Raw genomic sequence first — 27032 nt, forward strand, 5'->3', positions numbered from 1 at the left:
TTAAGCCTGATGTAGAAAGACATTTACCAGTAACATCTTCACAAAGCATAAAAAGAGCACTTCTATTCAGTCTTGTGCTTTGAAAATCTAAATATATTTTTATCATATAAATAATTCTTTTCATGTCTTAAGTGCATCTGTGTTTTTTTTTTTTTTTCTTCTTCTTCTCTCCTTTAATTTTCATTCAGTTGGCCAAAGCGAAAGTCGGTGTTGACTGAAACGAAGCCATTTGCAAAGCTAATGGTGTTGAGAGGCATGTCTAGGTTCTACTGTATCAGCTGGGTCTCAGAAAGGTGGGTTAAGATCGGCAGCATTAGAATGAGGGACAGCCTCCAACAAAATCATAATCGAACACACCCAAGTCCTTAATGTCAGCAGTTGGGTTTCCTGATGCAAATTACCGTAAGGTTTCAGATGGGAAACATTCTATTTTCCACTGTTGAGTGGAAAAAAAGAAAGATTTTTTTTTTTTTGTCACAAAGGAAAGAGTCATCATGTTTAAAAATGTAAATAATACACTTATAGAAACCTTTTTGATGGAAATGAGGGGCTCAATATAACCTTGGCGAGTGTGTTATTAGTTTTTCACAATAGCTAAAAGAAGTAGTATCTATTATTTAGGGCTTTAATTACAGTTCGCAAAGTAGAATGATTTTCTTAAAAAAAAAAAACCACCCAACTCTTTAGATGTAAAAAATAATGGCTTCTGTGATATAATTTAAGAGTTTTCTTCATCTCCACCATCAGAGAATTTATTTCTAGTGGTAAAATTGTATTAAAAAAATCTCTCCTTATAGAGATAATTTCAATGTTGCAGCATCCGACACAGGCATACGTCTTAAGTGCATCCAAACGAAGTCATTTTTATTCAGCGAGGGGCTGATCTGTATGTTTCTTTTGACCTGATTTAAGTTATATGGGGTATCAAGACCAGATTGTTTATAATTAGGAGAGATGACAGGATGGTGGCAGCAAGGGACAAAGGCGGGAGCACCTTTTCTGAAGAAAATCCCTGCATATTTTTTTTTCAAGCTGGAAAGCCATCATTTCCAGCTGGGTTGTTTGTCTTTGGGCAGTGACAACTCGGCCAAGCCTTTGGAAATTTGCAAACAGGGGCTGCATTGAGCCCCAGCATTCGGGATGATGAGGAGTAAAAGAAAGTGTGGCTAGCCAAGGGAAGAATTTTCCAGATCCCAGAGAAGTGGGCACAGATGCCTGCCTATCTGTGATGAATCTGTTTGGCCACAGGGTGGTATAATTTTCCTAGCAGAAAACTTTTTTTTTTTTTCATAGCAAGGACAATTTATAATCATCAAAAACAAGTGAAACATGGTTTTGATTAAAACAGCCTGTTGGCTCAATAATCTCTGTAATTTTAAAAACATCCTTAATGCAGAAGAAGAACACGCCGATGTCAGGAATGGCCTGGGGCCCCATTACAACAGCAACCGAATAAATAAGGAGGAGAATTGCGAGGTCATAAAAACAAAATTAAGCTAATGTTTCAAATTTCGACAATTATGAATTCTTCCTCTAAGAAGACATTAAAAAAAATTTTCAGGCACTATTAGATAAAATACAAAGAGGATCATTCTACATGGATGAGTTTGCAGTTTTCCCAAGGGGTAAAGCATGCCTTTAAAGGAAAACTCTGAATTAGGACGTTGGTTCCTCCCTAGATCCAGCAATTGGACGGGGCTCATGCAGACAAACTTGGTTCTTAGAATTTCTTTGTAAACTCAGATCTAATTCTTTCGTAAGCTATTGAAAGAGAATGACCAGGAAAAAATTACAAGCATATTTTTTTCTATACAAAAGGATCCCCATCGTGGGCCAGTTTGGTAGGAAACAGAAACAAGCAAATATAACAAAATCTGTGTTCATACATGGCGATATAGTTAGTATATACAAATATGTACAGTATAAAAATGTATGGAAGGCTTACGTTCCCAGTCATCCAAGCTGCATTGTATACAGGGAAAACAGCCTGGCTTTTGCTCCTAGTATACAGGCAAATGTATTATATACAGCATGCAGGCGATAGAAAATTAGTGCATTTGCACGGAAACATTCTACAGGTATGGTTGCAGTCATTTTTCTTTGAAAATGACTAGTCTGCTTTCCTAATACAAAAATGTCTTTGCTTTTCTTCGCTGGCAAATAAACACTTTCCTTCAGAGCAAGGATGAATGTGATTCTCCTAACTCACTCCGCCCTACCTTCCCCGCTGCCTATTCTAAAAGAAAAAAAAAAAAATCTAGAATCAACAGAAGGGAGCAAATGTGTAACATAAATACGGTTGATACCAAATTTCTTAAAAAGCTACAAGCGCTCTGCAGAGTGAGAACGGGTTGACCATTAAAAAGACTGTGTATGATCAACTATCTTCTTGATTTTAGAGGGGTTTGAAAGTTTATGATTCATGCTGACTGTGCCTGGATGTTAGGAATCCAAGTCAGGAGAGATTAGGAGGATGTAAGTATATTAGAGACCAGAAAGTATATTGTATCCCGAGATATTATGACATTTAAGAACCCTGAGCCAAATAAGAATTGTTTCGTATGTCAGCTCTTTTTTTTTTTTTTTTTGACTTGCATTGCACATTCTAGCATCTGCTGTGTTATAAGCCAAAATATTGTATTGCAAAACTGGAATGTTTCTGTAGTATTTATCTCAATACAGGACGGGAACAGTTTTTGCTTCTTCTCCGCACAGACCAGTTGAACTTTGTGTATTTAAAAAATATACATACACATTTATACTTCCTGAATGTTGTGTGGGTCATTTAGAAAGTAAAAATATTACTGTACAAAGTCTTCACATTTGAGATATAATCGTATGATTGTGCAAGTTCTGTAAATATAAGCCTTTACCTGGGGACTGATACCCAAACGCAGGTTTCAGGTTCAAGATAATTCAGTGAACACACTGAAATTCATTTTCTGGAGGGGTTGAAGGGAGTGGTAGATTTTTTTTTCCTTCTTTTTGTAAGTAATGCATTTGTTGGAGTTTTTCAACTTCTCCTGGGGGTTTTCACAAAAGAGTTATTATTTGTACTTCCAAAAGCGGTTTTAAGCAAGTAAACATTGTAGAGAGGGCTGTGAGAATTTAATCTATCTTTTTCCAAACAGATCGTTTGTTCAAAGGCCTTAATGATAATCGCATGGCTATTGGTAAAATCATTTGTGTGCTGAAAGGTGTCATAAAAGGGTGCCATTGCTTGGAAGAGCCATTTTACTTGGAATATATTTTTCCAAAGGAAATGGACAGAGTCCTGTTGCAGAAATAGCATTCCACCTGGTACCAGCATTTTAAAACAGTCCTATTCTAATCCATAAAACATTTCTAGTTTTCCCTGAAGCTTTGGGCTGCCTTGCGCATGAATAATTTTTGGAGAAACACCCACGCCCGTTAGCCCATTGTTCGTAACTATTGGAAGAAGATTAACTAGAGCCTGGAAATTGTATATCTGCGTATGCCTCTGAATCTGTCACAGGAAACCAAAGGAGATAAGTGGCTTTTACTTTGGATGAAGAGGTAAAATTCCCCCGTAGAAATTCTAAAGATGATTCACAAGTTTCAAAATGTTTAATGCTTCCCTACAATGGAAACCTATCTCTCTGTCTGGGGGGATGGAAATTTGTATCTCGTTCTCCTGCTCAATCTTTGTCTAAAAGTATTTCATGGATATTTTGAGAAAGTGCCACATACAGGAAGGGAGAAAATGAAATTAGCATTTTAACATCTCACAGGGGAAAAAAATAAACCCGAAAGTTCAGTTGGGATTTTTTTTCTTGCCTAATGCTCGTTCAAAACAGATACTACTTTATTGCTACACATACACATATGTAGTTCTATACATCGACACACTTCTGTTCTTGAGGAGAGTAGAGGAGGATGTGAAAATGACATTTTTAATGTGTGTGTGTGTTTTAACAAAAACATATAACAAGATTAAAAAAATGAAACCCAATGAGAAAGATTTGAACGCAGTCAAGTAGCCGGTGAAGGGACAGATAGAAAAGCAACAGGACTCGTGCACCTTTTAAGGCCTTGTAATCTTTGGGTTGACTGTGAAAAGTTTCAGGAAACCATAGACTCTTAGTGTGTCACTGTCCGTGGAGCCTGGAAAATAAAAAGTGAATTCGTATATGTACACCTCCTCACTGCTTCAACCAGAGTTACATAAATGCTTCCCAAGTATGTCATTTCATGAGCTTATTTTCTGCATTTCGACGAAGTGTCTGTGACATTAATTATGCAAGACTCAAACAACCCGAGCAGGCACATTTTGGGGGTGAGTTTGAAGAACTCTATTTGTGACCTTAAAGGAATTCTGTGGGGACTGTCTGGGCTAGCCAATGTATTCTGTGATTATAGTCTACATTTAGGCCTTGACCTGTTTTTAAGCTATTTCCTTTCTGTATGCTTTTCAGAAGGAGAAATCCCTATCCTGAAATATTAGTATTTTGAAAAACAGGAATGAAACCACAAATGACACAGGGGAGTTGGACCCTCTGTGAGCTCCTCCCGCAGGTGTCTGATATCAGCTACCTCTAGGAGAAGCTATAAGTACAGAAGGGCCAGGCTGTTGTGTTGCATTGTTCGCTGCTGTATCCCATAGCACCTAGAATAGTACCGTGCACATAGCAGGTGTCTCCTAATATTTTGGAACGAATTGGCTGAATAAATCGTGTTTCCCATTCTGCCTTGTGCCCGCCACCCCCGACCCCAGTGCTTTGTAACATGTTGTATAACTGGTGAGGTTGCTGAACTACAAAATGGGGCCAAATACATAAAACTTAAATATTTTTTTTCCCAGTGGACATTTTAGTTTGCAGCTGGTTGGTGGTCTTAGCTAGAAGGAGGGATGGGGAAGGAAAGGCAGTTTCTCACCCCCCACTGATAACAAGTGTTGGTGGTGGAATGCAGATACTCAGAGCGGGATTTGCATGATATTTGCACGTCATGCTCCTTTCCAGTTCTAAAGTTCCAATGTATCAGCACTACGTTTGCTCTGAGAGAGGAAGAGGGTGGTCAGAAAGCAGATTACAAACATTCTTCTGAGCTCATGTTAGTTTTTCCCTCCAGAGAGAAGTTTCTAGAAGCCTCACAGGGCTTTCCAAACGGAAAGACAGGCCTGGTCTCTAGAAATGTACTCAGGGCTGTGTTTACCTCACAGCATGAGCCCAGATCTTGTTTCCTAGGGAGAACATTAGCAGCTGTCCCTCAGCAGTGACATTTACAGTTACCAAGTGACAATTCATGAATCTTACCAAATTTATCAATATTTTTGTCTCTTGCCTCCCACCCCACCCCTCCATAGAAATTGTGCTAACAAAACCATATAGATTAAATGTTGAAGCAGATGATTTATTTATTTTTTCTTAGAGGGGAAACAATTTCCATGGAGTTGAGAATTGTCTTGTCTCCCTCCAGTTGGAGCAAGAGCTCAAGAATCTGCTTTTAAAGGGTAGCGACAGAATCTGAATTACGTAACTTTATCTAATAACCCTGGGTTGGAGCAGACAATTTTTAACGGCTTCAAGAAGCCCAATGCTAATGCATTGATTTTCCTTTAATAGAATTTCGTTGTCGAAGGACGGTGCTCAGTAGAGTCCACCCTTCAATCTTAACCCATGCGAAGACTGTTCCTTTCCAGTTGAGCTCCATTCATTTCTGGTTGAATAGGTTAAGCAAAGACAGACCTCGCTGTTCTCAATTCACTTTATGATCCTCCCATCATAAAAAATAATATCAGCACCTTGCTTTTCATGTCAGAACTACATTTGAGCCGCTATTCCCTATGCCCATGAGTAAATCCCATAAAAGCCGCCCCGTTGTACTGTTGCTATTTTTCCTTGTGGGTGATTGATTGATGGATGAGTGCTGACACTTCAATGAAGCTATTTCGACTGCCATCTCAATCCGATGATGTGAGGGGTATATTTTCTGTCCATGCCTCATTACTTCAGAATGACATTCCTGGAACTTCATTTACTTTTTCCCTCCTTCCCCGAAGCGCCATATTTTTTCCCATCTAGGTTATGCATGCCATAAAAAAAGCAATTTGCTATTATATGTGGCATAAGGGCAACACTTTCCCTAGGAGGTAAATAAGAAGTTTTTTTTTTTTTTTTTAATCCCAATGTTGAATTTAGGGATCATGTCAAAATTTCCAAAGCAATTTCAACAGGCAGCTTCCACGAGAAAAGGTGAAGAGGATATTTGGCTTCGTGTTGTTGGTGTTGAGATTTTTTTTGCGTGTGATAACCTCGGTAATTAAAGCAACCACAAAATTGTTTTTTTTGTTTGTTTGTTTCAGAATCCTCAAGTTCCTAGTGTTGTACCTAGAGTAGCTTAACTATCTCGCCTATAGCTGAGCAGCAGTTTATAACACAATCCAGACTTTATTTGTCCTTTGAGAATAAGGAAATTCATTGTTTAAATGCAATGATAGATTTGCCTGTTTATAGATTGCTTTGAGTTGTATAGAAATGCTCAACCAGAGTAAACAGCTCTACCCCTGAATTTCCAAACTGTGCGCTAGGTATGCAAGACTTTTCATATTAAAACATGCTCTTAGCTTTTCCAAGTTGACTTAGGACCTGATTTTAATCTGTGTAATACAGTATTCCCGTTAATAATAACGTATAATTAAGACATCCGTTAAAAATCCATAACGTTAATTTAATGGAGAAAATCTAATACAGTTCTATTGGAATTTTTACGTTAAATTAACTTTAACGGGCTTTTAATGGATGTCTTAATTAGATCTCATTATTAACGGGAATATTCCACAAATTAAAATTGGGCCCTCAAAGTTTTAATGAAAAAAGTTGCGGGAACACATTTAAAACGGACACCCTAGCTCATGCTTTCTATTGCTTCTTGAGCTAAGCTGGTCTCCCCGTCCAGAAACAACAGGTCCTGCAGAAGGAGATCCCCGGGCAAGGGGGCCGCTGGGCTTTCCACCCTGCAGAGGTCTCATCTTCTCGCTTGCTTTCCGGATCCCGCCTCTCACCACCTTCCTTGCTTCTGCCAGGTTGCAGCTCTCCTATGCGGACTTGAAACCGTTGTTTTTTTGTTGTTGTTGTTTTTGTGTTTTGTGGGTTTTGCATGTGTGTGTGTGTGTGTGACCAACAAAGATGATGATCAAAAAGATGCCCACCAGCGCTTGGGGAAAAAGTCTTTGGCAGCAACATGGTTAAGCCTATAACCGTGTGAACAACTTTCACAGAAGATGAACATTGTTCAGAGGTTTTCTTGGCTCAAACTCTGGTCTAACTTAATAATTCTTCCACTTTGCGGTGATGAATGGCTCCCCAGTGCAGGGCCAGGACTGGGCAATCCAGGTGCAACCGTAATTGTTGCTCTGAACAGAAACATTTCCTTTCGACAAACGTTCCCAGAGGGGTTATAAATAGGAAATGGACATTACCATGGAAAGTAAGCGTCCAAGGGTCTGCATCTAGCACAGCTCACTTGGACATTAAACTATGAGGACTCATACTCCCCCGCCCTTTCCTGTCAAGGGTTACAGACCGACGGAATAAGTACATCAATGTTCTCAGTCATTATTTTTCTTCAGTGGCACTTTGTTTTCTCGTGACAGTGAAAAGGGGACCGTGGAGACGAGACTGCCTCTTTGCAGTTTATCAATGAAAATCTAATATCGTCCATAAGCAGAGAAGTGGAAATCAATACTTCATTACCAAATTGTTAGTAAGAATGAAGAGAGATGGCTGGGCTGGGTTTTTTTTTTTTTTTTTCCTTTTTTCTTTTTTCTCTTTTTCTTTCTTTCTTTCTTTTTTTTTTTTTTTTTGGCAGTCTTCTCAGAGCAGGGTGTCAGGAGGAGTTCAGTGTCAGAAGCAGGTTGTATACAATGAAGGACTCAGGGTGAGGGGGATCCAGGCTGGAAAAGTTGAAACTAAGGCATTTGTCCTGTAATGGGAATCAGAACAACAGAGAAAGATGCATTATTTTCTGAGGAATAGCTCAGGTGGTTATTTCCCCCAGGTAGCCAAGTGGCCCACCTGCACTATTTCATTTGTATTAATGTTCTGCATGGAATCATAGTTACCTCTAGCCTAGGATATGATATAACCATGTGATTCCTAGAAAGGAAGAGCCAGCTTAGGGGAAAAAAGAATCTTTAAAATGTTTGGAAGAGATATTTATACACTCATGTTCATTGCAGCATTATTCATAATAGGCAAAAGGAGGAAGCAAACTAGATGTCCGTTGACGGATGGATGTATAAACAAAATGTGGTATATGTATACATACAATGGGTTACTACTCAGTCTTAAAAGGAAGGGAAAATTCTTATACATTCTACAACATGGATGAACCTTGAGGACATTGTGTTAAGACAAAATAAGCCAGTCATAAAATACTATATGACTTCACTTCCATGGAGGTACCTAGAGTAGTCAAACAAACTTACAGAAACACAAAGCAGAAATAGTCATTGCCAGGGGCTGGGGAGTGGGGGAATTGTTGTTTAATGTGTATGGACTTTCAATTTTGCAAGACAAAAAAGTTCTGCAGATGGAGAGTAGTGATAGTTGCACAACAATGGGAATGTGCTTACTGCCACTTGGAAATGGTCAAGATGATACATTTTATGTTTTGTGTGCTTTTCCATAATTAAAAATAAAAGCTATAATGTATGGCTTTCCCATTATACAGCATTTTGAAAAAGAAAAAATAAATTAACCTGTGGCCCCTACCATCCAGGGAGAGCTCCTATTCACATTCTGCTGTATTTCCTTCTAGTTTTCTCCTGTGCGTTTGCATGAGGCATACCGGGTTATAAGTGCCCCTTTTTGGTGTGTCCCCCCACTTGGAAGCCTCACTGTAAATAGTTATACAAGTTCTATCACCTACATTATCAGAATTTACTAAAATGCTCTCATGATGTTGGACATTTCATTTGCTTCCAATTTTATTCAACTATAGGTAACACCGTGATAAACAACTTTGTGTTTAAAGCCTTGCAGTTTTGTTGGGATAGATTCATAGACTTAAGTTGCCAGATGTGAAATTCCTGAGTCAAAAGATAGGAACGTTTTTGTGGTTGAGGAAGTGCTACTTAAAAGTATGCTTTGCTACTTAAACATATGCTTGTATGAGATTAATTGGGAGAATTTTTTTTTCAGATATGTGCTATCTAGGTTATGGTAAGAATGCGTATAGTTTCCATTAGCCCAACCTGGGTGGCATTCCTTGTTCATGTCTTATTGTTTAGCGCTATTGCCTGTTTTTGTGAGAAAAAAACACCTTGGACTTACACATCATTAGTCTTTTGGAAAAGGAAAACTTCTAAGTTTCTAGTAGAAGAATAAGGACAAGTTGAAAACTGTTGACAGTTGATGCGTGTGAAGAAAGTATGCACAAAATAACCACAACAGACGTTATAAGCGATTCCTTGGTAAGAAGTAGCATGATGCTAACACTAGAGGCAGTTGTTATATACCTACCAGATGCCAGGCACTTTACACATACTACCACTGACACTTGACACAATCTCATCTTAAAAAGAAGAGTCTCAAAGAGGTTCATGACTTAACCAAGGTCACATGGCTAATAAAAAGGAGAAAATGGCTTTAAATTTATATCTTCCCATTTAGAAGCTTCCATGCTCACTTCAGGCATCCCTTCCCCACACCTCCCTTCTAGATTACAGATGGTCACCATCAGTGGGAGGAGTCATTTCCCTTTGACGTTAGTTAGGTTTGCATTTCAGAGACAAAGTAGTCTTCCCTCTAACTTGTTTGGAACCCCCTGGCAGGTCCGGAAACTTGGAGGAGAGTGGTCACTCTGGGTCAGAGAAAGAGAAAGAGAGAGGGCAGAAATTGTAATGGTATACACAGAAGGTAGGAGGAGGGAGAGGGGGAGAAAGAAGAAGAGAGCAGAGGATTTTCTTTCTTCTTCTCTTTTTAAAAGATTTTATTTATTTATTCATGAGAGACACAGAGATAGAGGGGCAGAGACACAGGAAGAAGGAGAAGCAGGCACCCTGTGTGGAGCCTGATGCAGGACTCGATCCCAGGACCCCAGAATCATGACCTGAGCTGAAGGCAGATGCTCAACCACTGAGCCACCCAGGTGCTCCCCAGTGGATTTTCTTAAAGGGTGAAAGTGTGCACTGTGAGGTCCTGGCTGGAGGGTTGACACACGCTCTCTTTGAGGCCCCCCTTCTCTCCTCCCTGACCATGATATTAACGTGATACCGGTTTTAGAGAACTTGGTTTCATTTGTCATTTCTCTGGATTTGTTCAACACCCAGACTCCTCTGCCTGGGTTTCTCTTAGGGCAAAGTTTGCTCTGGGGAAAGGAGGGAGGAGAATGAAAAAAAGTAATTGTATTATATTACAGTCCCCTACTTGGAAATTCACAATAACATTAGCATAATAAAGGCTCTAAGAAGTCCTGCCACCAAAACCCAACCCAACCCAACACAATGGGTCTTTATTTAACCCCGTGATTCCCAGATTTATTTGATGACCCTTTTCTTTCCCATAAAACACTCACAAATATCCTTAGGTGTTGTTTCTCTGGAAAATATCTTCATGGCAGACTCTTGTGTAAAAATAATGAAGGTGCTCAGCTCCTAAGATCGCAGTCCTGACCTCATTATTGACTTTCTGTGATTCTTTGCACAGGTCTTTGGCTTTTTGGGGTCTCGGCATGAAAGGAGCCTGTTGTAGTGATAGCTTGACATTTCTCGAGTTTCCTCTACTTGTGTCAACCTCATGATGCTGCCGTACAGGAGGGAGTAGTGTCTATGCTTCCCAGCCTAGGAAATGGACATTTAGGGAGGTGAAGCCATTTGGCCTGCAGTCACTTGGCTGGTAAGTGGGAGAAAGGGTAGTTGGGTGCAAGGTTGTCTGGGCTCTTACACCACTGCTTCTTTTATGGTCTGTGATAGTTTGGTAATATCGTAAAGTGTTGAACACTAACATTATTAATAATTCAGAGGCATTTCTCCAAGAGTATCTGTACAGATAGTTACAGTTACTGAGTTAAATTCTAGATACAAGTGCCTTCTATTGAAACCTGACAGATCTTGGGACACCTGGGTGGCTCAGTGGTTGAGTGTCTGCCTTTGGCTCCTGTCATGATCCCAGAGTCCTGGGATCAAGTCCCGCATCGGGCTCCTTGCAGGGAGCCTGCTTCTCCCTTTGTCTGTGTCTCCACCTCTCTCTCTGTGTCTCTCATGAGTAAATAAAATCTTAAAACAAACAAACAAACATACACCTGGCAGATCTCATATTCTACCCTGATGGGTGGAAGTGGTGGATTCTTCCAGAAGTTCAGGGTTCCTGTACTAAAACAGAATGTGTGCAGAGGAGAACTGAATCTTGGGCCACTTTGATACAATATAACTTTCCTTACTACTTCTTATCTTAGAAGAAGCAGCAGCACCTTAGTTTTCTGTAGGTCTAAAGATGGGACCCTGCAGAAAATTAAAGTTAGAAAATGAAGGGAATGAGAAGTAGTGGTTTAATTTCTCACTGTTCAGAAGGAGGTGTGTAAACTACTCTTGGTTGCGTCTCTACTGGTTGTGGAGGCCATGCTTTGCTGCTGCGTGGATTTTTTTTTTTCTTTCCGTAGTATGTTAAGCTACTACTATAAAAATAAAACAGAAATAAATAAAAAATTTTAATTACATATCTAAAAAGTCATTGGCAGTGTTCATTAAGGAGAGTTTGTGAGGGAGAGGCAGGCGAAGAGATGTAATGATCTTTATATTAATTACATAGCCAATAGATGTGTAGAATTATATCTAATTTGGCCACGCTAGAATTTTTTTTTTTTTTTTTTTTTAGAAAAAGAGAGAGAGGGATCCCTGGGTGGCGCAGCGGTTTGGCACCTGCCTTTGGCCCAGGGCTCGATCCTGGAGACCTGGGATCGAATCCTATATCGGGCTCCCGGTGCATGGAGCCTGCTTCTCCCTCTGCCTGTGTCTCTGCCTCTCTCTCTCTCTCTCTGTGACTATCATAAATAAATAAAAATTAAAAAAAATTAAAAAAAAAAAAGAAAAAGAGAGAGAGTGGGCGGGGGGGGCGGGGGGAGAGGGAGAGAGAGAGAGAGAGAAAGAGAATGTTAAGCAGGTTCTATGCCCAGCAAGGATCCCTGTGAGGGCCTGGTCTCAGGACCCTGAGATCATGACCTGAGCCAAAATAAAGAGTCAGATGCTTGGGATCCCTGGGTGGTGCAGTCATTTCGCGCCTGCCTTTGGCCCAGGGTGCGATCCTGGAGACCCAGGATCAAATCCCACGTCAGGCTCCCAGTGCATGGAGCCTGCTTCTCCCTCTGCCTGTGTCTCTGCCTCTCTCTTTCTCTGTGTGACTATCATAAATAAATAAAAATTAAAAAAAAAAAAAAAAGAGTCAGACGCTTAACCAGCTGAGCCACCCAGGCACCCCTGGCAATCCTAGAATTTTTAATCCCTCTGGCACATCATTTTGGCTGGCCCTTCCTCTCCTGGCCCTTGCTCAGGCCTGCCTTCTTCTTTTTCTACTTTTCCTGTTCTCAGAGCTGTGTTGCTATTCCCGAGGGGAGTCCTGTGGTTGCTACAAGGATGGGCGCACCACCAATGTTGAATGGTTTAGGTACTGGGACTCTTAGGCACCTTGCAACATTGGGACTGCTTCTTACAAGGTGGTATTGTTTCTCATCCTACACCATTTTTGAAAATCTCTCTGTAGGTTGGGGTTTCTCAACCTTGGCACTATTGATATTTTGGGCTGGATAATTCTTTGTTGTGGGAGACTGTCCTGGGCACTGCAGGACTTGTAGCAGCATCTCTGGCCTCCATCCACTAGATTTCACTAGCAGCCCCCTTACCCTTGAATTGTGACAGCCAAAAATATCCCTGGATGTTGTCAAATGTCCCTGGATCAGGGAGCAAAATGATCTATCACAGCAGTTCAGAAATGCTGACATAATGGAGAATATTTTTATAATTATTTCAGCCTAGAACCAAATTCCATTTTACATATAAACACGGAGTATTTGGTGCACAGTTTCATATACATTGCATTGTCCAGAAATAAAACACTCTTGCAAACAAAGAAGAACTAGCTTGTTTTCTTTGGAATTTTCATGGGAGTTCCTGGCCATTAAAAAAAAAAAAAAAAATCAAGTCACCTGTGGCATCACCACTCATGGTATTTGAGATGCCCACTCAAGGGCTCCGGAACTGACCTGCACTTGTCATTGACGTGTTCACAGTGAGTCTACATATATGAGCACACAGTGGACCTCCTTGTCATCCTTTGAGGACCTCATACCTGAGTGCGGCTCACAGAACGGTAGCATTGGGATCACCAGTGCAGGGGGCCTGTCCCCAGTCCTGCTGACTCAGAATCTGCATTTCACAGGATGTGAGGGGATGCTGTTCATGTTTGAGGAGTCCTGTTCGAGTGGACTTTTGTGCCCAAACGTTTTCCTTTGGTTTCTTATTGTACACTCATCGCACCAGATGATTTTTTTGGAAATGATGTATGTAAGCTGGTCATGTGATCTCTGAATTCATTTCTGGATCGTAAAGGGAAAATCAGAAAATGTTTGTTGGGAAATGTCCAGGCTGGGTCTGCAAAGGCTGAGGACCCCTGCCCTCTGCAGGCCCCGTGTAGGCAGACGCATCTGGTGTGTGATGTCAGCTATCACCTGTGTGCCGAGGACTGCGTGTTCCAGATCCGCACATCCAACCGCCTTCTTTTTTTTTTTTTTTTTTTCCAACTGCCTTCTTGACGCCTCTACGTGAGTGTCCCACAAGTCCATCCGAGGCAACTGTTTCTAAAGCAGGGAGCTTGAATTCCCCCGCTCCCCAGCCCATTTCTCCTCCAGTGTTTCTGTTCATAGGAAATGGAACCTCGGGCCACTCAAGTGTTCCGGCCAGAAAGTTGGGTCATCCTTGACACCTCATCATAAAAGCTCTCGCCAGAATCTACTTCCATGCCTTCCCCAACACCCCAGCTCAAGCCTGAGCGTATCCTCCCCAGATGATGGTAGTGCCTTCCCCCAGGACTGCGTTACTCCGCTCTGCATCCTGCTCATCATCTTCCATATGGCAAACAAAGTGAGCTTATGAAAACTTTAATTAGATTGCAGCAGTCACTCCCTAATTCCTCCCAGCTTAGAGTCCTTCGGTGACCTCCACCGCACTCAGGAAAAACTCTGTATTTCTCAAACTTTTGGCTTGATCTGGCCTTGCCACCTCTCTGACCTCACTTGGGTCTCTAGGCCCCTTGCTGATCTGTCCCAAGGACAGGGACCTTCCGACAGCATTCTTAACATGCTCGGGGGCTTTGTAGGTGCTGTTCCCTCTGTCTATGATGTTCTTCCTTCTATTCGTTTGGCAAGCACCTTCTCATTCTTGAAGTCTTAACTGGAATGTCACTTCCTCAGAGAAGCCTTTTCTCACCCTCGGGGCTTGACCAAGTTCTTTCGATATAATCTTGCACCTTATATGTTGTTCTTATGGGACTTACTGCAGTTTATAAAATTAATCATAGGCTTAATTTTTAATTTAGTGTCTGCCCCCTATACTGTAAACGCCAGGAAGGTGGGGGTAGTGTGCTTTTTTGTTTTTTTTTGTTTTTTTTTTTTTAAGATTTATTTATTTATTTGAGAGAGAGAGAGAGGGCACAGTGGAGAGGGCAGAAGGAGAGGGAGATCTCAAGCAGACTCCCCACTAAGTGTGGAGCCAGACACAGGGCTTGATCAAGATCTGAGCTGAAACCAAGAGTCAGAGAGGCCCAACCATTGAGCCACCCAAGGTGCCCTGACTGTGCTTTTTGATCATAACAAGCAGATAAGCCAACATCTGATACGTGGTATGTACTTGATAAATATATGCTGAGTGAATGAAGCCCTAAAGACAACATGAAAAAAGAATTTTAAAGTATTTTAAAATACTTTAAGATAATATAAAAGCAAATAATAGATTTGCCTGGAATCCTACTTCTCTAATTCTATGAAAGAGACAACGTACAACATGCAAAGAAAAAAGAGATTAGGACAGTTAGTCCATAGAGACATAAATGGACATGAACAAGCTTTGCCATCTGCTCGGTACTTTCAACTTCAAAGAATAATTTATTTTGCCATGTTGAAACAATTTACATCTTTTCAAATGTTATCTATATCTATATCTATATCTCTACTCTTATACACAATGTATAATATGTGTGTGTGTGTATACTTTTCTGAAATATATTGGATAAATATTAGTAGCCCCAAAGATAAAAAGATTGAGGCCAAGGGGGTTTAAATAATTTGCTCCTATAGTGATTAGTGATGAAATCAGGATATCTGGCTCCTAATACTGGGCTTCTAAAAACTGGTTAAAAATGAAAAAAACAGTGCAATGTAAATGCTGAAAATACATAAAATGTATTATTAAAAAAAAGACTGTGATAAGAAAGCAAAGTGGTTATGGAGACGTGTGATTCCTAACCGTGTAATCCTGGGAGAAACCTGCAGTTAATATTTTTTCAAATTGATTTTACAATTTGAAAATCCAAATTGGCTCACCTACATTGCTGAATTTCATCATTAGTGCTTCACCTAATTTTTCCTAAGAGAAATCTCTGTGTGCAGAAACCCTTAAACTTTGGTGGACCAATTTCAATTTTTAGAACGAATAAAGTAATTGCTTAAATGTATTGAATGCTTTTCATATGCCAGACACAGCTCCATGTAAGTAGGTGGATAATATTTTCAAATATTATCTGATGTGTTTTTGCCTTTTCTTGATTTCTTTCTTCCACATACTTTTCCCACCACTGAAAGCAGACACTGAGACAAATTGCTCTCAAAAAGGGAGGCCACAAAATAAGCCAGACAGAATAAAGTGGCTGGGCTTCTGAGTGGGTGAGAGGGACTTTATCTTTCTTTAATAAATCTCAGAGGTTGAGTCAATAGAAAAATTAAAATAGAACAGTAACATCCAGGTAATGACTATTAATTTTAGGCCTCACCCCTTGACATTTTTTCCATTAATCATTCCAACAATACAGGGGATGTGTCCAATATGATGGAGGAAGAAGCTGATGTTTAGGTTACCGAAGTGACTTATCCAAGGTGACATGACAATAAATGGAAATGGATATTCCAATATTCAATCGGAATATATCTTTTCTGGATTTTATTTTATTTTATTTTATTTATTTTATTTTTCTTTCTTTTCTGGATTTTAGAGCCCTTACTCTTTTTTTTTTTTTTCCCTTACTTTTAACCACAAAAGAATTATTCCTGATGTGGGACGTGTGCCAATGAGTACACAGATTCTTTGTCAAAGGGCTGTTTGATTAGACCGTTGAAGAAAAAGATGCAAAATTATTATCGATCTTGATAGTCTTCTCCTTGGAACATCTGAATACAGATGACAAGCTGGTCATAATCGACACACTGGAAAATCTCAACTTTTGAACTTCCTCTTTTAAAACACAACTTGCGATAAATGAACCATATGCCTCAAATGTATAATATATGCTCCATGACACAAACCAGACAGACGACTGCCCACAGCTCTAAAGCTAAAGGCAAGTTTTTCTATGTTTTTCTTTCTTTATCAATGCCTGAGTGAATACTTTCTAAGCTTACCTCCGCCTTATACCACCAAATTCGAGTGTCTAAGAGAGTGGGCAAATTGGAAATAATTGTTAAAATAATTTCCATTTTGGCCTACTTGATGGGAAAATAATTGTTAAAATAATTTCCATTTTGGCCTACTTGATGGGAAACCCTTGAAATGGTTTCAAATCTCTTCACCGCTATGTGTGAAATGGCTGTGGAATGAAACTGGCAGACACAGGGTGACATCTTGGAGAATAACAACAACAACAACAAAAATGTCAGGCAGGAAGACGTGGGGCCTCCTGAGAGTGGCGCAGATGCTGTCACTAGGTGTCATTTGTGTCCTTCCCTGTGTGTCAGCTTAGAAGATTTCAATGGCAGAAGAAAATCTGTTCCTTAAAGCACACTCTTCAACTTCAGACGGCCCAAGTAGTTGAGACACAGAAATGAACGAAAAGGCATGGGGGGCTGCCTTGTGAAAATCTCTTGACAACTAATAATGGGATTAGGGAGTCTTAACCGCTGTACAGTTATCCCTAATTATAACCAAAGGTACATCAATCTAAATAAAAATGATAAGGTAGATAGAAGAATTCTCCCTCCCACCAACTAGTGTTTTAATACAAATCTCTCCTCAGTATGATGCTTTGACAAAGTTTGGATTGGATAATTATCAAAAAGAGATGGAGCCTAGTGTTAAGAAAAACATATTTTTGTAGAAAGGAATGGTTTCAGTTTTAAGTGTTTGGTTTTGGGAAGCCTGGGTGGCTCAGCGGTTGAGTGTCTCCCTTTGACTCAGGGTGTGATCCTGGAGTCCCAGGATCCAGTCCTGCATCAGGCTCCCTCCATGTGGCCTGCTTCTCCCTCTGTCTGTGTCTCTGCCTCTCTCTCTCTCTCTCTCTCTCTGTGTCTCTCATGAATAAATATATAAAATCTTAAAAAAAAATAAGTGTTTGGTTTTATTTGGGAATCTCCTACTATCTTGATTGTACTCACTCCATTGCAAAAGTTGTGCATGGAGTTTCTGCCAGACATTCAGTTATCAGGAAAAGTTTTGCTTCATCTTAAATTCCGGTATACATTTTCTTTATGGAAAAGATGGATCTCGGGTGGATCAGGTTTCCATTTTTGCTTTCACTACTGGGAAGCTCAGCATGCATTTGGTGGCCCAACTTTATCGACTATGTAGCCTCTTGGGACTCCAGTATATACCCAACAACTTCTTTTCATATTCTTTTTCTTCATTTTCATATTCTTTATTTTCTTTTGGCACATTTGTTAATAGCTTGGCTCTGTCATCTACTAGCTGTGGGATCTTGGGAGAGATGACTTGGCTTCTATGAACCTAAATTCCACATCTGCAAAATCAGGCTAATAATAGTACGTTGCGTGCAATGGTGCTGGGTACACAATAAAATGTATGTTTTAAAAAGTTATTTTCTTTTCTTTTATGATTTTATTTCCTTACATACAATACAGCACCTTAAAAGTCCTGTGCAATAAGATGTAAATTAAGAAAACACACACATAAAATTCTGCTTATGTGTTAGAAATAGGTAATCATTGGGTCTTGGAAAGTGAATTATTCTTTCCTTCTGAAAACTTGAAAAACTAAGTAGAAGAGAGACTTTTCAGTTCATGCATTAAATGTTGAAAAGAAATCAGTTGTCAATTCAGATGCGAAACTCAGAAAAGTTTTCCCCTTTTATAAAAAAAGGATAAAATAGCATTTCAAAACATTTGATGTGGTTATTAAGAAGAAGAAAGTAGAAAGCAGTCATATTACCATTTTATTAAGTGCTCATTATAAGCTCTGCATTTACAGTAATACCTGATAGTAGATCACATTGTCCCTATTCATTGATGACAAAATTTCTTAACCAAATTCAGATGGGTAGCAAGTAGTAGAGTTGGCATTTGGACTTTGGTCTGTCTGGCTTCAAAGCTTGTTCTCAAACCAATATTTATCGCTGTCAGAAGAACTAACTAGAATCTTTTAAAGGCATATTGCTCAGTAATGCCATATAATGAAAAATAAGGACTGAAAAACTGTTCAGCTATTGTTGTCCTTTTGAGAAAGGAATTAGAAGGATGGTGAAGATCAGGACAACATCCTGACAATGGAAAGGGAAAATGTCCTTGGTGGTTTCAATGTTAATTATAATTTCATGTTTGGCAATTATGTATTTCATCTTTGACGATTCTCATTGATGGTTGATTTTGGTGCACGGCCATAGAAGAGAGAAAGAAAGCAATTTCCCTGTACCCATTTTTATTGAGCCACATTCATATACTCCAAAAGGGCACTTAAATTGTTTGAAAGGGGTCTAGATGCTGGCAAACACCACCATAAACAACCCGGACAGCTTAAAGTCCAAACCGTCAACGACATGATTCACAATGGAACCCATCTTCTCTAAGTGGAGTGCAGAGCCAAATGTTATTTATTACAACTAACTTACAACCGAACGAGATTCACTGCGTGGACACAGCTAGGGGACTTTACTGCTGCCTAAATGTGAGTTGTTGGTGTTTAGGAAGAGCAGCATGCCCTCCAAGCATGACGAATAAACAGGGCAGATTATTATTATTATTATTATTTTTACCATTGTGATTATGTATCTAAGCCCATGGCAGCAGTATTTGTAGTGTTGCCTACATTGGAAAAGGGGATTAATGGGTAGGAACCCATGTTTAGAGAATTCAGGTAAACCCTCCCGCTTTCCAAGAAGTTTTTCCTTCTTTTTAGTGATAGTTTCATTCATTGGGTACCTGCTCTTTGAAGATTGACTGCTGTTGTTTTATTTAATCTCTATAATAATCTCCAAATGTAGCTCTTATGAACCCCTTTTCAGAAGTCAGGGAACAGAGAGCCAGAGCTTTAAGTGATAGGGCCAAGATCCTGCAGAGTGATACAACAGGGTGTGAACCCAGGTCTCTCTGTCACCCAAAGTACCACGCCGTTCATGATAATAACTAGTACCCTTTACCAACTCGATGGCTACCAGTAGTTACAAATCTTCACAAAGGATTTGGAAACTCTAAGTTATTTCCTATTACAAATGAAGAACCAGAGGAACAGGAGGTTAAGTTGTTCCCTCCACCCACACAACTATTTCCTCATGAAGCTGGAGTGAAATCAAGATTTGTATGGATCTCTCACCCAGACTCATCTGATTCTACCAATGTTTTTCCAAAGTATGTTATGGAATGCCTGAGTCCCTTGAGATGCTCTAAAAAAAAAAAAAAGATTAAAAAATTCATTTATTTATATTTTAAACAAAATCTCCGCAGAAATGTCAATCTCCTTCCCACTTCACAATCCGTGAACCTGCTGTATGCCTTATCTAAAATGCCCCTCCATGACCCTGCCTGGATGATTCCTGCTCCACACTCGATCACTTACTCACTGGCTTAAGTATCATGTCGTCAGAAAGACCTTTGCTTATTCCAGAATCCTGACCTTCTCTTACCCCAGAAAAAGAAAATCCAGATTTTTTTCTCTCCTATCTCCAATTTGCTATTAATAAAGTGAGTATTGGTTTAATCCTTGGCTCTTCCACTGGCCTTTAGGAGGGTGGGGATGGTGACTGTTTTGCTCAACACATCTCCGAAGCACCCAGTGCCATGTCAGCCCAGTGCCTGGCCCATCATTGACATTCAGTGAAGAAACATGAGTTTTTCTTCCTACTGTGCCCATGGCTCTACCCTTGTAGGATCATGAAAATGGAAGCGAATGACCTCAGGGATCCTCCCTGTCCTCACCATTTTGCAGATGGTGACCTGGAGGCCTAGAGTTCACATCCATTGGATGATGAGAATAGTAACAAGAAATACCTGTTATTTATCAACCAAGCATGTTCATGACGTAGAGCCCATGTGTTTAACCAAATATGTCTAATCTTCAAGATGGATGAGGAAACAAGCTCAGAGGTGTTAAGTAGAGCTAGTATATTCAGAGCTATATTCAGAGCTAGTAAGTGGCATGGAATGATCTGTGCCTTGTGCCTCTGAGCACATTCTCCACGTTGGCCCCGCTCCACATGGGAGTCACCAGGGAGCTTTAAAACACTCATACCTAGGCTCACTCTCAGAGGTTCTGCCTTAATTGGTCCAGGGCATGGCTTGGGCATTGGGATTTATAAAAGCTCCCTAGGGGATTCTAATATGCTGCCAAGATTGAGAACTACTGCTCTAATGTATGATTGATTGATTGATTGATTACTGCCATTTAATCAATTGCCCTTCTTGCAGGGAATCAGTAGAATATATGACTTGTGCAATTCTACTACAACGTTCTTTGCTTCTATCTCTCTTTCTTTTGCTCTTCCCCTCCCCACCCCAAAACCTGCATTTTTATGTAAATTCCTTCACAACACCTACAAATATAAAAAAAAAACCCACACTGTGCAACTGTTTATAAAGATAGAGGCCCTCATTTACAAGTCCCCGACAATATGGTCTAGTTACTTCTCAAATAAGAGTGAGCAAGTAAATTTCCAGACACACAGAGAATTCACAGGAGACCTTCAAGAACCTGGGGTTCACTTGCCCGGCAGTAATAACACCTGCTGTTATCAAATAATGAAGATTCACCTGCTGCTGGGCATGATGTGAGGCTGGTGGGGGAAAGAGAGCCCTACCCCTGCCCTGTCAAACCAAGGTGGGTATTATCAGCAGTACCGTTCTACAAAGGGTCAACTGGCTCATGAAGCATTGGTCACCATGGGTAGTAAGAGGTGGATTCTGGATTTGGACATTCCTCTACCTACCCCTCCCCTGCCCCCAGTTACACCATCATCGTTAACCACACTCCTGGAGGCTTCCTCAGACTCTGCCCTGTGATCCTGTTTGTGCACTGAAAAAAACACTGAACAAGGTGCTCTTCCTCAAAGGAATTAAACTCTTTCTTCTACCCCCAATTCAACTGTTGAGAAGCAATAATATTGATTTTAAATGTCTCGCTTATAAAATTTGCTAGGAAACTTTTGGTCCTGTGAAGCATAGTTATAAATGAGGCGATAGGGTAGACCTCTCATCTTTTGTGTAGAACGTTAATGGAAAGCTTGTATGGAGGTTCCCATTGCTACAAACTGTTCCCTCTGAGGCTGGGGGCAGGGGCAGGGGCAGGGGCAGGGGCTAGATGGTGGTCATGAGAAGCAACCATTGAAGTTAAAGCAATAATGACATATGCTTTATTGACAACCAACATGGAAGCCAGTGTTATGGACTGAATTGTGTCCCCTCAAGATTCATATGTTGATGAAATAACTTCTGGTACCTCAGGATGTGACTAGATTTGTGGAAAAATCCCTTAAGGAGGTGATTATATTAAGATGAAGCCATTAGAGAGGGTCCTAATCCAATATGACTGGTATCCTTATAAGAAGAGGAAATTAGGACATATGAGAGACACTGGGGATTCGTGGGTACAGAGGAAAGACAATGTGAAGAGACAGCAAGGAGGCAGCCAACAGCAAGCCAAGGAAAGAAGCCAAAGAGAAAACCAGCCCTGCAGACACCTTGATCTTGCACATCCAGTCATCAGAACTCTGAGGAAATAAATTTCTGTTGTTAGAGCTCCCAATCTGTGGTACCTTGCTATGGGAGCCTGAGCTGACTAATATAGCCAGAGAAGGAAGAACAAGTGTCTAAAGCTTGCTGCTGATCACACTGGCCTGGAGGCAGATTCTGGAAAGTGTATTCAAATTTGTTCTCTTCCTTACCCTTCCCGCCTGTGGTGTGAGGTGGGAAGGGCAGGTGTCATTAAGTCCATTTAAGAAAGAAAGTAAATTGAGGCCTAGCACATTTCCACAAAATCATAAAGCAATTTGATGGCCAAAATGACACCACAGCTCTCTCTCAGAATTTAATTTTAAGTAGGGTTACACTTAAAACAAATCTTGGTTTTGGGAAAGGAAATCCTCTGGTTGGTTAAATTCATTTATTACACTGTGAACAATGAGGAAGAGGGCTGGAAAAATGAGGGGCTGTTGGTGTGAATGGCAGCATGACCACTCTGAGAAGGGACCAGAGAAGCCTCTCTGGAAGGTGATATTTGAGTTAAGACCTGAAAGATGAGAAAGGGCCACCCATGGTGCGAGGGGTGGGACACTGGAGGAGTACATGCCCAGGTGGAGCATCTGCAGATACAAATCCCCAAAGGTGGAACAGGGGACAAAACAAAGCCTACACTGGTGGAGATGGCCCAGGCTAGCAAAACCAACCCACTAGCAACCAAGAGTAAAATCAGAGCTGCATCCCCGACTCTATGGCCCTTGGGTCAAGTCCCATCTGTGGCCTGTCTTTATATGGTCTACGAGCTAAGAATGATTTTTACATTTTTAAAGGACTTTGAAATACATCAAAAGAAGGATAATATTTCATGACACATCAAAGTGATATGAAATTCCAATTTTAGAGTCCATTGATAAAGTTTTATTGGCACACAGACACACACACATTTGTTTACATATTATTTATGGCCTCCTTCATGCTACAAGGGCAGAGCTGAGCAGTTGTGACAGATTGTATTAGTTCGCGAAGTCTAGAATATTTACTATCTGTCCTATACAGGGAAAGTTTCCCATCATTTGTACTTTTTGGAAATAACTCTTTTTGAATACCTGTGGATGTGACTTCCCTCTACTTAATAGTGGGTCACTTTTCTTTAAAGATCTATAGACAGGGACATCCATGAAATGCTGGCTTCTTGTATTAAACACTCCAGGAAGGTCCACATGGCAGGTTGCTAATATATACTCCTTAATTGCATTAATATCTATGAGAGATTTTCCCATGCTTGACTCTGGGCTAGGTGCTGGGTGTTCCACTTGGAATGTGATGATTTGGTCCTTGCCTTCTTGTAGTTTATGTTTTAGTTAAACAGGTCTTCAACAGAACTTTCTTCTGCTCTTAGCTGCCTCTATGCCATAGGCATGGTAGGTAGAGTCATCACTTCAGAGTCAAGCCAATCAAAGGTATGCCATAGTCACATCAATGCCCTGTTAATTAGGCAGTGTTTCAGTAAGCAGCAATGGGAAAATAAGATGGTGAAACATGCATGAAGTCATTTCCATGCTATGAAGCAAATCTTCACCTGACAGCCATGCATTGAATTCAAGGGATCCAATGAAACTTGGATGGGAAAGAAAGTTACATCTTTCATTTCACAAACCTCTAACTGAAATCCAGTATTTCCTTCACATCTGTATGTAGACACCAAATCACAGTAGTAGTAGCCATATCAAGATTTTCACCACCAAGGGCAGCCCGGGTGGCTCAGTGGTTTAGCACTGCCTTCAGCCCAGGGTGTGATCTAGGAGACCTGGGATCGAGTCCTATGTCAGGCTCCCTGCATGGAGCCTGCTTCTCCCTCTGCCTGTGTCTCTGCCTCTCTCTCTCTCTGTGTTTCTCATGAATAAATAAATAATCTTAAAAAAAAAGATTTTCACCACTAATATTTTCACCAAAACATTACAGGCACTTTTATGTCACATTACAGTTGTTGAAGATATCTTGCAGCGTCATATATACTTATCTTTACTTTGAAATCATAGTGATCATTAGCCTTAGTGCTGGTCCTGCTGTTTAATGTACATAAATTCATTTATTACACTGTGACACATTGGCTTCTTTAGTATTTGATAACTGTACTTCCATGATTCTTAAAAAACTCTTAAGTATTTTTTTTTTATGTCTTTAAAAGTATTAGTTTTAAGAAGGGCTCCTTGGGATTCCCCAGATGGACAAAGAAGTTCACAGCCTGAAACAATGAAAAATTCTCATAGCCTAAGGAAAACAAAGGCTCCTTCAGTGAAGTGATTCTTAACCTAAGACGAGCATTATGGGAAGGTTGGTGATGTCTAGAATTTGGAGCAGCAATTGTTACTCAAGTTCTTCAAGTTTATGGCAAAGACAAGAGATGACATTATAAGTGAAATTTTGCTTTTTGGTGTATATGTGTGTATGCATTTGTAAATACTCATTTGTTTATTCATCTTGTCTGGAGAGAGGATCTGTAGTTCTCATCAGATTCTCAAGAAAGTTCTTAATCCAAATACAAGTTCAGAACCACTATGCTGGATGGGGACTTTTTCTGAACCAGGAGTGATTTAGGAACAGTCTTAAATACTCAATATGGCTACTATCTGGAGACTTTTATTTCTCTGAATACCCCTCCCCAACCCTGGTCTATTTTTATGCAAATGCCTCAATTTCATCCAAAACCAAGGAAATTTCTTACAAGGATCTAAATAAATGGCCACGAAAGTGTTTGTATGAAAGACTCCCTCAATATCTGCTTTTATATGAGGAGGGGGCACCAGCGGCTTGCTAAGTAAATTTTCATTATCACATAAGTGACTTTCCCCTGGGGTTTTAAATTAAGATACCCTGGACACTCTTCTTTCTTTCTTCTACTCCACATACACAGTCAGACAGCCAGGAATTTTGATTAGACCTCCTCTATTATTAGAACACGGGGGGAAAAATTCATGGCTGGTCAGAAGGACCCCAAGCTAGGAAAGAGAAAGGTAATCATTTAATTTGTTGTTGTTTCCATAAATCAGGGCCCAGTCATCAATTTCACCACATATTTGAGAGCACATGTTATTGACAATGTGTTCGTGGAGAAAAATGGAGTTTGTTGGCAAAGTTGTTCCATTTTCTAAAGATTAAATTGTTCATTGTACAGGCCGCCATCTGCCCTCCCTGGAAGAGATTTAGTTGCTGGCAGAGGCATTCAAAGTCTAGAAGACAAAGTTAAATTTCTTTTTTTTTTTTTATTGCTATGCATAACCAAAGGCAAGTTCATTCATTCATTCATCCATTCATTCCATATTTATCAAGTGTTTCCTATGTGATGTCAGATAGTTTCCAAAGAATGGTTACTTGTGGAAGGATCACATCCAGCCTTGGAGCTGATTGCTTATCCTGTGGTCTTCATTTATGCATGGGACCCCTGACGAGGGTCAGCATTTCTGTCTCTTGACCCAACCTGTGTGCTACCAGGAATCTACCCGCAGACATGTGTTGAGTAAGACAAGTCTCTTCCCTTCAATAAGCTTCTAGTCTCTAGAGGGTTCATAAAGCAGACACAGCTAACAGTAACATATATCTTGAGAAAACCCAAAAAGAGGCAGAGCTCATTTTTGGATAGGAGCTTCTTGGAATCACACTGAGTAGAAGAATCTGAAAGAACTCTGACATAAAATTTTCCATATATAATATTCTTTTATACACAAACACCATTCTGTTGTAGAAGTAGGTGTTGATGCCCCCATATCCTGGGGAAGATATTGAGTCTCAGAGATGATTGGCTTAAGTTCACATAGCTAAGATAGTTTGATGAAAGGTTCTCCTTCTTTTTCAAATGTAGGTTTGGCCTCTGGGTCATATTAAAAAAGTGCTCAAAGTCCCTCAAACTCTTCACAGTTTAAGGTTTAAACCACTTACCTTGACCCATTGCATGAACTGCATCTGAAGCCACTCCTGTCCCATTCATTACTCATCTGAGGCTTTTATTCATTGACTTCCATTTGTTCCTCACACTGGACAAGGCACTATGGGTCATGGCCTTGACTATGATTTGGGTCTTTATTTTCAGACTGTGCTCTCTTGAGTAATCCTAAGTCTATCCATCTTCAGGTTTGACCTGCTTCTTAGACTTTCCTTAGCTAGGTTTTTCCAGACCCTACTAGCAAATCCATTCATTAACTCAATGAATTCACTCAATTAATTATTATGTCTCTACGGTGTGTTTACTATATACTAAGTGATGATCAAGAGTGAAACAATCCCTACTTTTATGGTCTAGGGAGGAAAATATTTTGGGGCAAACACAAATAATTAAGAAATTACAACAGAGGCAAACATTATGCAGAAAATCGTATGGATTCATGAGAAAATATAGGGGGTTCTAATCTAGTCTGCATGTGTGCTTGGGTATATCTTGGAGGAGAGAGAGGATGTCACAATAGGCTTCTATGAGGAGGGTCTTTTATGTTAGAATCTGAAGAATTAGTTGAAACAAAACCATCCAGATAAAGGATTAAAGAAAGAATTCTTGGGGCACCTGAGTGGCTCAGTCAGTTAAGCATATGTCTTTGGCTCAGGTCATGTTCCCAATGTCCTGGGACCAAGCCCTGCGTTGGGCTCTCTGCTCAGTGGGAAGTCTGCTGCTCCCTCTCCTTCTGCCTCTCCCTTCTGCTTATGATCTCTCTCTCATGCTCTCCGTCTCTTTCTCAAATAAATAAATAAAATCTTTTTTAAAAAAGATTTATTTTATTTATTCATGAAAGACACATGGAGAGAGAGGCAGAGACATAGGCAGAGGGAGAAGCAGGCTCCTTGCAAGGAGCCTGATGTGGGACTTGATCCTGGATCCTGGGATCATGCTCTGAGCCGAAGGCAGACGCTCAACCACTGAGCCACTC

At 40.2% G+C, this 27032-nt stretch overlaps 1 protein-coding gene across 3 annotated transcripts in view; it reads right to left on the minus strand.

Moving 5' to 3' along the window:
- Positions 1 to 5348: 5348 nt before the first annotated feature.
- The window catches only part of TSHZ2 (teashirt zinc finger homeobox 2), a 438233-nt gene continuing 416549 nt past the window's right edge, over positions 5349 to 27032 (minus strand). For 2 of the 3 annotated variants that reach the window (XM_026014665.2, XM_072735556.1), the window contains exon 3: positions 5349 to 7944. In XM_026014665.2, coding sequence (XP_025870450.2) covers positions 7943 to 7944 — 2 coding nt within the window. In that variant the 3' untranslated portion in view covers positions 5349 to 7942. The remainder of the gene's footprint in view (positions 7945 to 27032) is intronic. The other variant, XM_026014664.2, reaches the window with a different exon arrangement.

This window comes from Vulpes vulpes, chromosome 14 (genome assembly GCF_048418805.1).
Source record: "Vulpes vulpes isolate BD-2025 chromosome 14, VulVul3, whole genome shotgun sequence".
Taxonomy (NCBI): domain Eukaryota; kingdom Metazoa; phylum Chordata; class Mammalia; order Carnivora; family Canidae; genus Vulpes; species Vulpes vulpes.